Source organism: Schistocerca americana, chromosome 1 (genome assembly GCF_021461395.2).
Source record: "Schistocerca americana isolate TAMUIC-IGC-003095 chromosome 1, iqSchAmer2.1, whole genome shotgun sequence".
In the NCBI taxonomy this organism is placed as follows: domain Eukaryota; kingdom Metazoa; phylum Arthropoda; class Insecta; order Orthoptera; family Acrididae; genus Schistocerca; species Schistocerca americana.
The window spans coordinates 418312555-418328208 of NC_060119.1; the positions used below are offsets into that span (position 1 = coordinate 418312555).

Consider the following 15654-nt stretch of genomic DNA (forward strand, 5'->3'; position numbering starts at 1 on the left):
GGCTATTTTCAATTATCTGCCGATTATTGAATTTAACGCCATATTATTCATAGAGCAATTGGTCATTGTCAAAAAGGTTTGTGGGAGAGGAATTGGAATGGGGGGGGGGGGGAGGGATGAAACCTGGCATAGTTCCATCGTGATACCACAGGAAATCTGACGACAATGAACATTGCAGCAGAACGATTCTTGCCATATTACCTGGAACTGCATGCAGTGGATATTTGGAGTGGAGTACCTTGTGAAAGGGCACTGCTCACAGTGCCACGTAAAGCAGCACAGCCTGAAGGAGCCAAACAACACAGAAAGCGGGCAGCAGCTGCAGGAGACATATTGCGTGGTCCCCCACTCAGTGATGGCATAGTTCAGCCTGGAGGTGGTTCCATGATGTTTTGGGGATGTTTACTGTGCCATGACATGGGTCAATTCATTTAGGTTACTACGAACGTGAACGAGGATGTTTATTATTACATTGTTGGTGACCAACTGCTGTCCTTTCTTCTACATCTTCATGGTGAGTATGCTGTGAATACTCTTGTCTTTTGCCATAAAAACAGCAGTGGTCGCAGGACTGCACACATACGTCCCTGACTTGGAGAACAAAGAAGCCCCCTACCGCACCTCGAGTGGCCCTTTAAATCATCTGACCTTGAACGCACAGTTAATTACGGGGACTATCCGAAAAAGCAGTGAAACAAAGCAGTCCACATCCCCGCAATTTGGTAGCTCTCAGGAATCTGATAATCAGTTAGTGGCTTCCGCTAGATATGGCATACAAGAAGAAATCGTTGGACTGTCTTCCTCGCCGAATTGAGGACATTATCAAGTTTGGAGTGAGTGAGTAATGTTTTGTCCAACCTGCTCAGCGGAGTGCCAGTCTTCTGCGTCTGCCAGGCGCGCGGTGCGCGGTATCACGAGGCATTATGTGTCAGGCTGATGTCTCGGCAAGTCTCCGGAGCTACTGGTTTGGCGCCGGAAGCATATGTGGCGGCGGCCCGCGGAGCGCCTGCAGCGAGCAGTGCGCATTTAACGGAGCGTTCCGTCGCGGGCCGCCACTGCGCCTCCGGAGCCTGCAGTGCAGCCATGGCCAGGCGCCGAGCATCATTCGCCTACAGCGCGTGCGCAGTCGCCGTCTTCGCAGCCATAGCAAGCTCCGGTGAGTACACACAGCCGTTGTTTCGTTCACAGTGGCGTGGTCCCCCCGTTCAGCTGGGAACTAGGCCGTACTTTCTTGCTGTACAATACACTCGGCGTACTGCTAATAATTTGCCTTGGGAAACTGGATCTTGATGTAAACACAGCTTAAATAAGAAAGTAGGTACGCAAACCGATGCAACTGTGGTTATACGTATTATTACGCTTTATACGATAATTTAAATTTACACTCAACAAAGTGACTGTGAGGGCCGAAACATTCGAATAGTTATCCTCTAGTATCGTGAAACCATTTTTAGAATTTACTGTAGTTATTATTTTTGATTATGAAATGATCGTATGGCATTGTTGGCCGAGAGGCCCCATGCGGGGAAGTTCGGCCGCCGTATTGCTAGTCCTTTTTAGTTGACGCCACTTCGGCGACTTGCGAGTCAATGAAGATGAAATGATGATGAAGAAACCACGACACCCAGTCATCACGAGGTAGAGAAAATCCCTGGCTCTGCCGGGAATCGAACCCGGGACCCCGTGCGCAGGAAGCGAGAACGCTACCACAAGACCACGAGCTGCGGACATTTTCGATTATTATGTTACCCTTTGTGTACTTGTACAAAGTGTTTTTAAATAATGATTCTCACTGTTCTGGACTACTGTACGTATAGCAACGAAAGCTCTACGCTTTGAGGCATGTTTATTTGAATCTGCGGGATGCCAGAACTGCTGTTGGTTCAAAGTACAGCTCACACACAACGAAATTTATGTCTTTAACCTGGTTTTCAGTTCCATGCTAGATGACCTTCTTACGATAGAAAAATGAACATAGAAAAACATTTCAACTGTAGCTAATTCAGAACTAAATTTTTTTTCTTTACCTACTATAATACTACAGGCCAGACGCTATTGTACCTTGCAGACGTTGCGACATTTATACTCTTTTTAATCATCATCCGCATAAAACTTAGCTTAACACGGCGCAGGATCTATGCGTAAAATGGAAGTATTACGCAGTACACTTGTGGTTGGTTTCCTCGAGTTCATTTATAAGTGTTCTAGGCAAGCCAACAGTTGACCTTATGCGTGCAATTTCTTACACAATAATTTGTATAATGAACACGAAAAACGCTGCACATGTGGGACATTTAGCGATTTGAACCAAGTCGTCTTTACTGTAACACTGTTTCAAATATATATCTGAGCTGATGACAGGGACAGATTTGTTGCATCTCCTTCGACTGAAGAGGCTCTAAACATATGATGTTCTTCCTGCTTATGATACAGGTGATTGCACATTTTTTTTCTTTCAATATGTTTTGCATTATATCGAAAGTAAAATAAGGTGTAAAGAACTTTTCTAATGGTGCGAACAATTCACGAAACTGATTAACACCAGAAAAAAGTTGTAGTAACGAAGTTTCCTGCTTGAGAAGAAAAAGGTTATCCGTAAGTAAAGTTAACAATCACCATATGAACTACTGACGTCTTTAGCCAGTAAATGCATTCTGCAGCAGTCTGTTATCCATATCCATATCCATATCCACACGGAGGTGGACTGGAATAATGTGGCAATTGGAGTGTTTTACAGCGCAGATAAATATTCGTTTTGTATAGCAGGCGCAGAAAAAGATACAGTTTATCTAAGCTGCATATCTTGCCCCCAATCGGTTGGAGTGACAGCTGTCTGCCAGGTTGACGATCGAAGGAACACTCGTGAAATCATTTACCTTTAATCGTTCAGAAGGCTGCTGCTGAAATAAGATTGAAGGAAAAGTCTAACTAAAACATCTATCCATTATGGATGTGGAACACTACGAATGTGATGCTAAAGGTTCCCTGAAAGTACTGCAACCTGCCCCTTTTGGTTTGTTCTTAAATTTTTATTGTTTACTAACGGATTAGAATCGCCTAGCGATTCATTATCAACTGTTACATATTTATTGCATGTTTGCAGCACTGTGGGACTCGTGTAGAGTTATTAGTCTCTGTTAGTTTGTTCTTGGTGCACATACTGTTTTGGAAAACATAACGTATGTTTTATAGTGATGTTAATTTTACAGCACTTTACAAATTTAGCCACAGGTAGCAACCTCCACATGCTTTACAAAACATAAATAAACCAAAGACCAAAACCAAATACGCTCAAAGTGCTGTAAACATGCAATAAATAAGTACCATTTGATGTCGAATCGCTGGGCGATTCGAAATCGGTAATGGAAAATAAAAATTGAATGATAAAACAAAAGGCAACTCGTTGCAGTAATTTTTTGGAACCTGAAATCTAAATAGGCTAATCAATGTAAGTTGAAATCAACCAACGTATAGAAATAATTTCAAAGCTGATACCAAATCAAAACATCCTGTGCGAAAACTACCAACTACTAATTTGAAGATGCTGATATTCGCACAGTTTGATGAGTTTTTAGAGCACCGTATTCTTTCTTCCTGTTATCTTTTTCACCTAAGGTTCTATATGATGCCCTTTGATAGTTCAGAAATGCGAATAAAGTTTTCAGTTATAATGAAGTAGAATGTCTAAATACAGTAAGTAGCTGCAGATGGATAATTAACGCTACAAGGCTGGAAACCAGCGTATCTCAATTAAAATGCATTCGTGAGGTTTCCCATCTGAACTATATGGGAACCCAAAACAGTCTTTAGAATAGAGATATTTATTTTCAGTCTAAGATGTCTATTTGGTGGGCCGCGGACTCGCAGTTTGGCGCACTCTTGTTTTCTACTAAGCATCTTTGTTTCGGCAGACTTGTGAGCCTTCCAGAGAATTGAAAGCATTTACTTTTTAAAGACGCATATAACTTCAGTGTTCAGTGTTCAGCATGAACTCGTAAAACGTAAGTCAACGAGTTAGCACAGAAGAGTTATGCACAGTTGAAATAGTAGCGAGTGTTCAGCATGAACTCGTAAAACGTAAGTCAACGAGTTAGCACAGAAGAGTTATGCACAGTTGAAATAGTAGCATGCGCTACCAGAGTTAACGGTAGACGTCAATTCGGGAGTACCAGTTTCCGTTGCTTGCAGATACGAAGACATCCACACGGAAAAGTAGTGGCGACTGAACCGTTACAGAACAGGATAGCACAAACGATGTGCATTTCTCAACAGCTCTGCTAGGCAACATTTGAATACACAGTGTTCGTTCAATCTGTATAAATATTTCGATAAATCGATCAGAACGTTATCACCAAATATCGCTACGGTTTTTAACCATAATGGCAACCATATACAAAGGCAAGAGGACACATTTTTTATTTCTGTTTAAGTTCTTGCTGCCTTTACATCACTCTTATATATACATTGAGCTAAAATAATTTGTTTTACATACGTATGAGGACGACAGACGAAAGCGGGAAAATTGCCCGTGAAAAGGCATGCCGCTAAGCTCAAGTTTCAGTTATATTGTACTTGTAGCCTGTAGTAGCACATCACATCAGGATTTTCCTTCACGTCGAGGAAAGACCAGTGATTAAATACGTGAATAATTTGGCTGCTCATCATTTCTATATATTCGCAATTTTACTACCTTAATAAATACAGAGTGTTCGGGAATTCCCATTAAAAACTTCTAGGACTTGTACAGGAGAGTGCTTACATAATATTTTGAATAGGAAGCCATGTTCGGAAACTTACCGTTTTCGTTCTACGATGGTTTTCATTCAGGTGTTTGACTCATCCACTTCTGCTTGATGAATTGAATTATCCATGATGCAACACAACTATAAGGTAACATTTCGAAAGGACATATAGCGAAACTTCCGTTTATCACTTAAGCACATTTTTTATTAAAACTTAAACATTACGAGTTTACATTATTCGGAAACAAAAACAATCCAGCATACCGTACGTACAGAACGGCACCGATGAGTTACAGCAGCGGCTCGATGTGAAGACTACCAACGTTTTTACAGACATTGTATCTACGAAGCATGTTCTGGTAGACACTCTCCATCCCACCAGGTGTCTCTTTAGTTTCTGGGGCAGCGGCCAGAACTCATCCCAGCGGATCTTCCTCGTTCCTACAGAAGTCTCGCAAATTAAACTTTGCCTACGACGTTAAGTGACACCAAGTGACTGACTGACTGACGTAGTACACGTCATACTGTCTACCATGCTGCATACCACGACAAGAAACTGAGATTTTTCTGCTGCCCTCAGCAGACGTGGACGCGTTACACGTCTGAACTGAAACTGTCGTAGAATGGAAACGGTACCTTTCCGGACATGGATTCTTATTCAAAATACTATGTACTCACTTTCGTCTACAAGTCCTAGATGTTTGTAATGGAAATGTTCGAACACCTTGTATATCTTTCCTTATTCAGATGCAAAGGCTTGTTGACCGGAGCATAAATTCCTCTTGTAATTGATAAGTGTTTCTCTTTCCCACTGCAGTTTGTTACCGTGTCTGTTAAGAAGCGGACGAATGGCACACTGCACTCCTACCGTGCTGAATGTTTTCATGTAAATGTATATACTGAAAGCCATATAAAAGCAAGTGGTTCAGTTCGCGCGAGAATGCGAGCAGCCGAAGACAGATATCAGAGTAGGTTCGCTTATGTATAACCAATAACGAATGATAGACACGTGAGTGCAACCAAGTTAAAAGCTATTGTTCATTTTTATAAGTAAATGCACTGATAGCCAAGTGCATCTATGTTCGTCAAAATCAGTACAGTCTTTTCAAGATTTTTTAGTATTTTTGCATGCCAACAGCTTCAAGTAATCGTCTCAAGAGGGTTCTGTGGTTTCCGTTCCGTTGGCAGCCGCTACTGTCCCCATTCCTGGTGCATTCACTCTGTACATCTTATGCTTGCACTACGTGAGCTGACCACAAATTTTCTACTGCTTTTATTTCTATACCAAATATCGAAAGTAAGATCAGCGATGTTAATTCTCTGGACTTGCGAAAGAACTTGCCCCCTTCTAACAGAAGTGTACCGCAAGTCTCTCGAGGAACGGAAGGTTCCAAATGATTGGAAAAGGGCACGGGTAGTTTCAGTTTTCGAGAAAGGTCGTCGAAAAGATGCGCAAAACTTTAGGCCTATATCTCTGACATCGATCTGTTCTAGAATTTTAAAACATGTTTCTTGCTTGCGCATCATGTCATTTCTGGAAACCCACAATCTAATCTGTAGGAATCAACATGGATTCCGGAAACAGCGATCGTGTGAGACCCAACTCGCTTTATTTGTTCATGGGACCCAGAAAATATTAAATACCGGCTCCCAGGTAGATACCATTTTCCTTGACTACCGGAAGGCGTTCGATACAGTTCCGCACTGTCGCCTAATAAACAAAGTAAGAGCCTACGGAATATCAGACCAGCTGTGTGGCTGGATTGAAGAGTTTTTAGCAGACAGAACAAAGCATGTTGTTCTCAATGGAGAGACGTCTGCAGACGTTAAAGTAACCTCTGGCGTGCCACAGGGGTGTGTTATGGGACCATTGCTTTTCACAATATATATAAATGACCTAGTAGATAGTGTCGGAAGTTCCATGCGGCTTTTCGCGGATGATGCTGTAGTATACAGAGAAGTTGCAGCATTAGAAAATTGTAGCGAAATGCAGGAAGATCTGCAGCGGATAGGCACTTGGTGCATGGAGTGGCAACTGTCCCTTAACATAGACAAATGTAATGTATTGCGAATACATAGAAAGAAGGATCCTTTATTGTGTGATTATATGATAGCGGAACAAACACTGGTAGCAGTTACTTCTGTAAAATATCTGGGAGTATGCGTGCGGAACGATTTGAAGTGGAATGATCATATAAAATTAGTTGTTGGTAAGGCGTGTGCCAGGTTGAGATTCATTGGGAGAGTCCTTAGAAACTGTAGTCCATCAACAAAGGAGGCGGCTTACAAGACACTCGTTCGACCTATACCTGAGTATTGCTCATCAGTGTGGGATCCGTACCAGGTCTGGTTGACAGAGGAGATAGAGAAGATCCAACGAAGAGCTGCGCTTTCGTCTCAGGGTTATTTGGTAAGCGTTATAGCGTTACGGAGATGTTTAGCAAACTCAAGTGGAAGACTCTGCAAGAGAGGTGCTCTGCATCGCGGTGTAGCTTGCTGTCTAGGTTTCGAGAGGGTGCGTTTCTAGATGAGGTATCGAATATATTGCTTCCCCCTACTTATACTTCCCGAGGAGATCACGAATGTAAAATTATAGAGATTCGAGCGCACACGGAGGCTATCCGGCAGTCGTTCTTCCCGCGAACCATACGCGAGGGGAACAGGAAAGGGAGGTAATGACAGTGGCACGTTAAGTGCCCTCCGCCACACACCGTTGGGTGGCTTGCGGAGTATAAATGTAGATGTAGATGTTAACAGGATTATTTTTTCCTGAGCAGGGCGATTGGTATCAGTATTAGAGAATATTGTTGCACATACTGCGATATAGAGCCACATAAATAATTAGATCGTTATAATTGACTAACCTGGCAGTCCTTGATGAAACACTGTATGTTGTATTAACTGAATGAAACATAGTTTTACCATTGTTTCGTAAACTTGATTATGTTTCTTACGTTTATTCAAAGTTACTGGGAACGCTATCTCAATTACTTTGATAAAATACGTATGTAACTATGTCAAAATTGTCTACGGGGATAACTTTCATACTTTAAAACAAGAATCGATAGACTAAGAAATTGACGTATTTTTCTTTGCTTGGTTCCCATCCATAGAATCTGTTGTTACTGGGAAATGAGCTTATAACCCGAAACATAGGTCGTACAGTAACAACAAAGTTTGTGAAACATTGCTAAAGAGATTTACGGTTTAGTCAATACAGTTACACAATTTAAATTAGCAGAAATATAGTCAAAAGCAATGGAGATATCCTTTGCTAACTACTAGTACGTGAAGGATGATTTCAATGCACTGAGAGGAAAAAGACACAACAAATAGAAGAAGATTTTACTCTAAACGAAAATAGCACAGCAGCCAATTCCCTGACATGGCACGAGTTTCAAGCATTATTGCTAGATAAATATTTAGCGTTCGAAGGTTATTACTTTAATCACATTCCGACATTCAGTGTCTACGCCTAAAACATTTTAAATGAGCAGCAAACACACAAAGAAATTTGAGTCTCATTTCTTCTCACACAGTGAAGCCACATTGGCAGCTCTCGGCAGTACACGAGGTGCGACTCAGAGTCGGTATCTCCGCTTTAGCAGGCTGTCTGCTTCGTTATCACCGGTGCCTCGCTTCGCAGTTTCCGTTCAGTGCTGTCACATGTTTTCAAAACGCGTTTATCGTGTGTCGTTTCTTGCCTCACACGTATGTCCGGGATGTGAGTCTCTTCCACTGAAGTTAACTCACTTTTTACTACACGCTGACAGCCACCATACGATGTAATGCTAACACAGAAACAATAGCAGTAAATACAGACTGTTACAAAAAGGTACGGCTAAACTTTCAGGAAACATTCCTCACACACAAAGAAAGAAAATATGTTACGTGGACATGTGTCCGGAAACGCTTACTTTCCATGTTAGAGCTCATTTTAATACTTCTCTTCAAATCACATTAATCATGGAATGTAAACACACAGCAACAGAACGTACCAGCGTGACTTCAAACACTTTGTTACAGGAAATGTTCAAAACGTCCTCCGTTAGCGAGGATACATGCAACCACCCTCCGTCGCATGGAATCCCAGATGCGCTGATACAGCCCTGGAGAATGGCGTATGGTTCCACAGCCGTCCCCAATACGAGCACGAAGAGTCTCTACATTTGATACCCGGGTTGCGTAGACAAGAGCTTTCAAATGCCCCCATAAATGAAAGTCAAGAGGGTTGAGGTCAGGAGAGCGTGGAGGCCATGGAATTGGTCCGCCTCTACCAATCCATCGGTCGCCGAATCTGTTGTTGAGAAGCGTGCGAACACTTCGACTGAAATGTGCAGGAGCTCCATCGTGCATGAACCATATGTTGTGTCGTACTTGTAAAGGCACATGTTCTAGCAGCACAGGTCCAGTATCCCGTGTGAAATCATGATAACGTGCTCCATTGAGCGTAGGTGGAAGAACATGGGGACCAATCAAGACATCACCAACAATGCCTGCTCAAACGTTCACAGATAATCTGTGTTGATGTCGTGATTGCACAATTGCGCGCGGATTCTCGTCAGCCCACACATGTTAATTGTGAAAATTTGCAATTTGATCACGTTGTAATGAAGCCTCATCCGTAAAGAGAACATTTGCACTGAAATGAGGATTGACACATTGTTGGATGAACCATTCGCAGAAGTGTACCCGTGGGGGCCAATCAGATGCTCATAGTGCCTGCACACGCCGTACATGGTACGTAAACAACTGGTTCTCCCTTAGCACTCTCCATACAGTGACGTGGTCAACGTTACCTTGTACAGCAGCAACTTCTCTGACGCTGACATTAGGGTTATCGTCAACTGCACGAAGAATTGCCTCGTTCATTGCAGGTGTCCTCGTCGTTCTAGGTCTTCCCCAGTCGCGAGTCATAGGCTGGAATGTTCCGTGCTCCCTAAGACGCCGATCAATTGCTTCGAACGTCTTCCTGTCGGGACACCTTCGTTCTGGAAATCTGTCTCGATACAAACGTACCGCGCCACGGCTATTGACCCGTGCTAATCCATACATAAAATGGGCATCTGCCAACTCCGCATTTGTAAACATTGCACTGACTGCAAAACACGTTCGTGATGAACACTAACCTGTTGATGCTACGTACTGATGTGCTTGATGCTAGTACTGCAGAGCAATGAGTCGCATGTCAACACAAGCACCGAAGTCAACATTACCTTCCTTCAATGGGGCCAACTGGCGGTGAATCGAGGAAGTACAGTACATACTGACGAAACTAAAATGAGCTCTAACATGGAAATTAAGCGTTTCCGGACACATGTCCACAAAACATCTTTTCTTTATTTGTGTGTGAGTAATGTTTCCTGAAAGTTTGGCCGTACCTTTTTGTAACACCCTGTATAAACTATATTGATAGATGGATAGCTGAAAGTACAATAGTTTAGTGTAGCCCGTGTACTGTCTGCTAATACAACTGAGTTCATTTATTGTAAACTATCTCCCTTTGAGGGCCAAAACAAGTTGACTTCACTGCCAGAAAGCATGACACGTCTGATACACATCTTGCAGCGGAGAGATGGAATGAAGTGTTATATTGGAGCCCCTCCCCCTTTCCAATAAGAAACCTTGGTTGCCATGTAACTGTTTGTAGCGTTGCCCGAGTTCTAGTTATGTCGGAAGATGATATTGTGGTTGTCAGTTGTAAAGCTAACAAATTTTAGTTTCGTCGTAGTAACAGACTGATCTGTAGCGTAACTTAAATATTTATGTTCGCACCATATTAACTCACTCTGCCATATTTCATGCTCGTTTCGTTGTAAAACTAAAATTGCAAGATAAATTCAGAAAATCTGAGTTTGATATTGGACAAGTGTGTGTAACACGTATGTACCGTGCATAAATGACTAAAAAAAACGCAGGGGGATCCACTACATAACTTTTATCCAGTGATGGGTTTTATAGCTTTCCTATCAGCTAAGAAATATTACACCTTTATCCTTTCATTCGCCCCATGCACAGTAAAATGGAACGGATACAACGTGATTAAAATAAAAGATGCGAAAAATTTATTTCTGTACATGAAGACCGTCTCCGGTTACTCTCGAAACAGCAACGATATAAGGAATGTCCCCGAAAAAAGGGAAAACCGTCTAGTGATAATGTAACTCTGGGACAAACGGCAACCAATAACTTTATTATGCTTGAAACGCTTATTTATCCAGTAGATAATATTATGAGCTTGTGGACTTTTGACAGCTAGTTAATGAGTACATATTTCACATACACAGTGCAGACTGCCAAAAGACGGTGCAAGCGTCTTTGTTTACAAATGAGCGAAACTTCGACAGGAAGTGCAGTGAGGTTTCGTGATAAATGCGTCAGTGGTGTGTCTCCTGAAGTAGTTTAGATATTCCTGGTACTATCTTTTCACCATTAGGCAGCAAACGCAGAATACAGCAGAACTCGTGTCGCCTTTCTATCACATACAGCTTCGGAAACGGCTTGAAGTTCTTGTACAGACAGACGAGGTGTTAGTTTCTCATTTATCGTAGGTCCAAATATAGTTGAGTTTCCTTGTGAGACAGTATCATTTTGTTACGCAGGTACACAGCGTAAATAGTCAAAATACATTATTTAAAAGCATCTGCAATTGTGGTGGAACTGAGGCCCACGAAGATAACTTCAGAAGAACGCGGGGTCCGGGGCTCGATTCTCAGCCAGGTTGGGAATTTTCTCTGCCCGGGGACTGAGTGTGTGTTGTTCGCATCATTTCATGATCATCATCATTCAGGACAGTGGCTAGATTGGACTGTGCAAAAATTGGAGTGCGAAAAGACTGGGAATTTGTACGGTGGCTGATGAGCACTCCACAAACCACAAACCAAACATCATCAGCATAATCATCATCATTCAGAAGAAAGTGCTCGCGGTAATGAATCCTCGTTCTCTTCGCACACGACAAGAACCAGAGCACACGACGACCACCGCACAAAGTAAGGGACTTACTAAGTTTGATAACCACAAATAAAGATATACTAGCTCTTTTTAGCAGATTTCATGCACTGTGTACGTAAATTATACCTCAGAGCAAAAACGTTGAATAATGCTATTATCTGGACACGTAGTGTTAAGTTCTTACAACAGAACATAGAAGCAACTCTTGTAGGCTCTAAGAGCACGGAGCATAAGTACACAGCAGATAAAGTCGAGACATATACGCCACTTTATAATAGCAAACTAAGAATTGAAAAGGAGTCAAATAATTCTTAATTTTGTGTAGTAGCACCAACGTTGTGTTAACTTGTAAACATATGGTGACAAATTGTAAGGTGTGCTGGAATCATTGGCAAGTTTCTCATCTCAAGTGTTTTCGACTCATAACTACACTCATGCTCATAAATTAGGGATAATGCGGATACATGGTGAAACAATGCTCTGGTGGGCGGTTTGCGGGTTTAAATCACCTCGAGGTGTGACCATGCGATGCATTTGACCTAAGGTCGTTGCACGGTGGCGCTGGCAGCAGTCCCCATAGGCAGAGGTGTGTTGGTGCATGTCACAGTAAGGTGCAGCGAGTAAGTGTACAGATATTTTCAGACGTGCTAATGGTGACTGTGTGTTGAAAATAGCTCAAAGAACACACATTGATGACGTTATGAGGGGTGGAATACTAGGACGAGTGGAGGCTGGTCAAACACAGCAGGTCGTAGCAAAGGCCCTCCGTGTGCCACAAAGTGTTATCTCAAGATTATGGCAACGATTACAGCAGACAGGAAACGTGTCCAGGCGCTACAGTACGGGACGTCCACAGTGTACAACACCACAAGAAGACCGATATCTCACCATCAGCGCCCGCAGACGGCCATGGAGTACTGCAGGTAACCTTGCTCGGGACCTTACCGTAGCCAATGGAACAGTTGTCTGCAGACACACAGTCTACAGACGACTGAACAGACATGGTTTATTCGGCCGGAGACCCGCAAGGTGCATTCCAATGACGCCTGGTCACAAGAGAGCCCGTTAAGGCTCGTGTCAAGAACACAGTACATTGTCATTGGAACAGTGGTCACAGGTTATGTTCACGTACGAGTCCAGGTATAGTCTGAACAGTGATTCTCGCCAGGTTTTCATCTGGCGTGAACGAGGAACCAGATACCAACCCCTTAATGTCCTTGAAAGGAACCTGTATGGAGGTCGTGGTTTGACGGTGTGGGGTGGGATTATGATTGGTGCACGTATTCCCCTACATGTCTTTGAGAGAGGAACTGTAACAGGTCAGGTGTATCGGGACGTCATTTTGCACCAGTATGTCCGCCTTTTCATGGTTTCAGTGGCTCCACCTTCCTCCTGATGGATGATAACGCACAGACCCAACGAGCTGCCATCGTGGAGGAACTCCTTGAAACAGAAGATATCAGGCGAATGGAGCGGCCTGACTGTTCTCCAGGTCTAAACCCCATCGAGCACGTCTGGGATGCTCTCGGTCGACGTAGCGCTGCACGTCTTCAAATCCCTACGACAGTTCAGGAGCTCCGACAGGCACTGGTGCAAGAATGGGAAACTATACCTCAGCTGCTGCTGGACTACCTGATCCAGAGTATGCCAACCCGTTGTGCGGCCTGTGTACGTGTGCATGGTGATCATATCCCATGCAGATGTCGGGGTACATGCGCAGGAGACAGTGGCGTTTTGTAGCACATGTGTTTCGGGACTGTTTTCCCAACTTATCACCAATACCGGGGACTTACAGATCTGTGTCGTGTGCGTTCCCTTTGGGCCTATGCTATTAGCGCCATCGGGCATGGGTGTGTGTGTTTGTCCTTAGGATAATTTAGGTCAAGTAGTGTGTAAGCTTAGGGACTGATGACCTTAGCAGTTAAGTCCCATAGGATTTCACACACATTAAACATTATTAGCGCCAGTTTTGTGTAGTGCCATGTTGTGTGGCACCACATTCTGCAATTATCCTTAAATTATGAGCATGGGTGTACATTACACATACAGTGGTAGTTGTTTGTTTGGCCAGGTAGTATATAATCTATGCGATAAGTTCTAGAATGACAAGTTGTCAGCTATAGTTGACTCTTGCAGTCTAGTGACAGTTACATCTAAAGCAACATTTCGACTAACATCTAAACTGTGATAGAGCATCCATTGGCTGATTCATACTGACTCTTTTAGGAACCATAGCTAGTTCTGCAATTCTCCATTGACATCTAGTTCCACAGGACCCATACAGTGAAGCTGTCATTATACCACTTAGATCATCACTTCTTTCTTGTTCTATGAAGTTAAATTAATAGTTAATTCGAGTAATTATTACTCACCCATGAAGCTTGTAACTCGTTACAGGGTGGCTTTGATAATGTTTTCAGTTATACAGGACAATTCGATAAATAATTCAACACTTTCGTGACTAACAGTGAAACTCGAATCTGGAGGTAGGCGTCTCTAACGTTGCAGATTTAAGATTTTAAATTTTGACCAACTCTAAAGCAACTGATAAATAAACGAACTGCTGTGAAGCAGCAGTTACTACTTCTTCCAAGAAAAAGGCTTTTGGTGCGACAATTTCAAGAATAACATGATGTTTTACGTTTTTAATCCATTCATCAACATATTACGTACTTCATGTGATGTAATTCTAATTTAAATGTTGAAAAGTATTTATTGACGTTGAGAAACGGTTATGCACTTAACCAATCCATCGCTTCGCAACTTCCATTGTCATCCTCAGATTCTAGTACGCATAAAGAACAAAACTTTGAAGTAGCAGATTGACTGCACTATACTGTGCTTTCAGTGACAGATTATTACTGCTATATGTGGTACCGTATATGACACGACTCTTGCTGTACCTATAGTTTCTCTTCTTGTTCTTGTCGTTTAGTAATTAGTTTTAATGGTTTCCTACATTTCACAATCAACGTCATCCCGGTGCTAAACTGTTACCTTGAGCTGTCGCGGTAGGCATATATCTGACTTGTAACTTATATACATAGCGAAGAGTTTTTGCAGTTAATTTCACATGTTCTGATATGCAAATGTCCCATCATCAGAAAAGCTCCTTTATGTACAAGAATATAAAACCTCTGGGGAAACTTGAGATTACTTGAAGATATAATAGTTCTGTTCTCGAGGATAATGTGGGTAAAAGTCCTCTATATACCTGTCGTAGCACACACTGAAGAACAGCCAAAGTGCATATACTAGTTATGTAGATTCTGACCAGTAACGAGACAATTGACCATCACAGAATGTATTCAAAATAACCAAAGACAGCCGCAATACACGCTTCCCCTCTGGTATGGAACGACTGCTGCATACGTGCTAGCATTTCAGCGGATATTTCCGAGCAGACTGCTGTAATACGTTGTTGCATATTATCGATTGTAGTTAGTATGTAATTTTAGACAGCGTCTTTCAGCTTTCGCCACAGAAAAATGTCTATAGGCGTCAAATCCGTGGACCAGGCCAGTCAAGTTGCAGGTCCACTGCGTCAATTCTAAAGATCCGGAAACAATTCGTGAAGACATGCTGTAGTACTTTGTACACTACGAGCTGAACAGCCATCACGCAGAGGAACGTCGTCTAACATCCGTCGAATATGGTCTGTTAGGAGGCTTCGATAGTTTTTCGCTTTCAATGTTACGTCTATGAAAAGTCGGCTTTTGAGCTCATGGTTCACTATCTCACACCACATGTTTACACTCCATGGACGTTGACGTTCCACCTGACGAAGCCAACGGAAATTGTCAATAAACCAATAGTGTATGTTTCAGCGGTTTAGTTGGCCATAGTTGGGACATATGACTTCATCAGGAAACAAGGTACATGAAACATCTGAAGTATCCTGACGTACAGAAGTTAACACGATTCTCGTAATGGTTTCCATGCAGCTCTTGATAGAGAG

The 15654-nt window shown here is 42.5% G+C and overlaps 1 protein-coding gene across 1 annotated transcript in view; it reads left to right on the forward strand.

Annotated features, from left to right (window-relative positions):
* The first annotated feature begins 1037 nt into the window (after positions 1–1037).
* LOC124623271 (CLIP domain-containing serine protease 2-like) overlaps positions 1038–15654 on the forward strand; it is a 60626-nt gene continuing 46009 nt past the window's right edge. Inside the window, exon 1 of the mRNA XM_047149025.1 lies at positions 1038–1156. Within this exon, the coding sequence (XP_047004981.1) occupies positions 1084–1156 (73 nt within the window). The 5' untranslated portion in view covers positions 1038–1083. The remainder of the gene's footprint in view (positions 1157–15654) is intronic.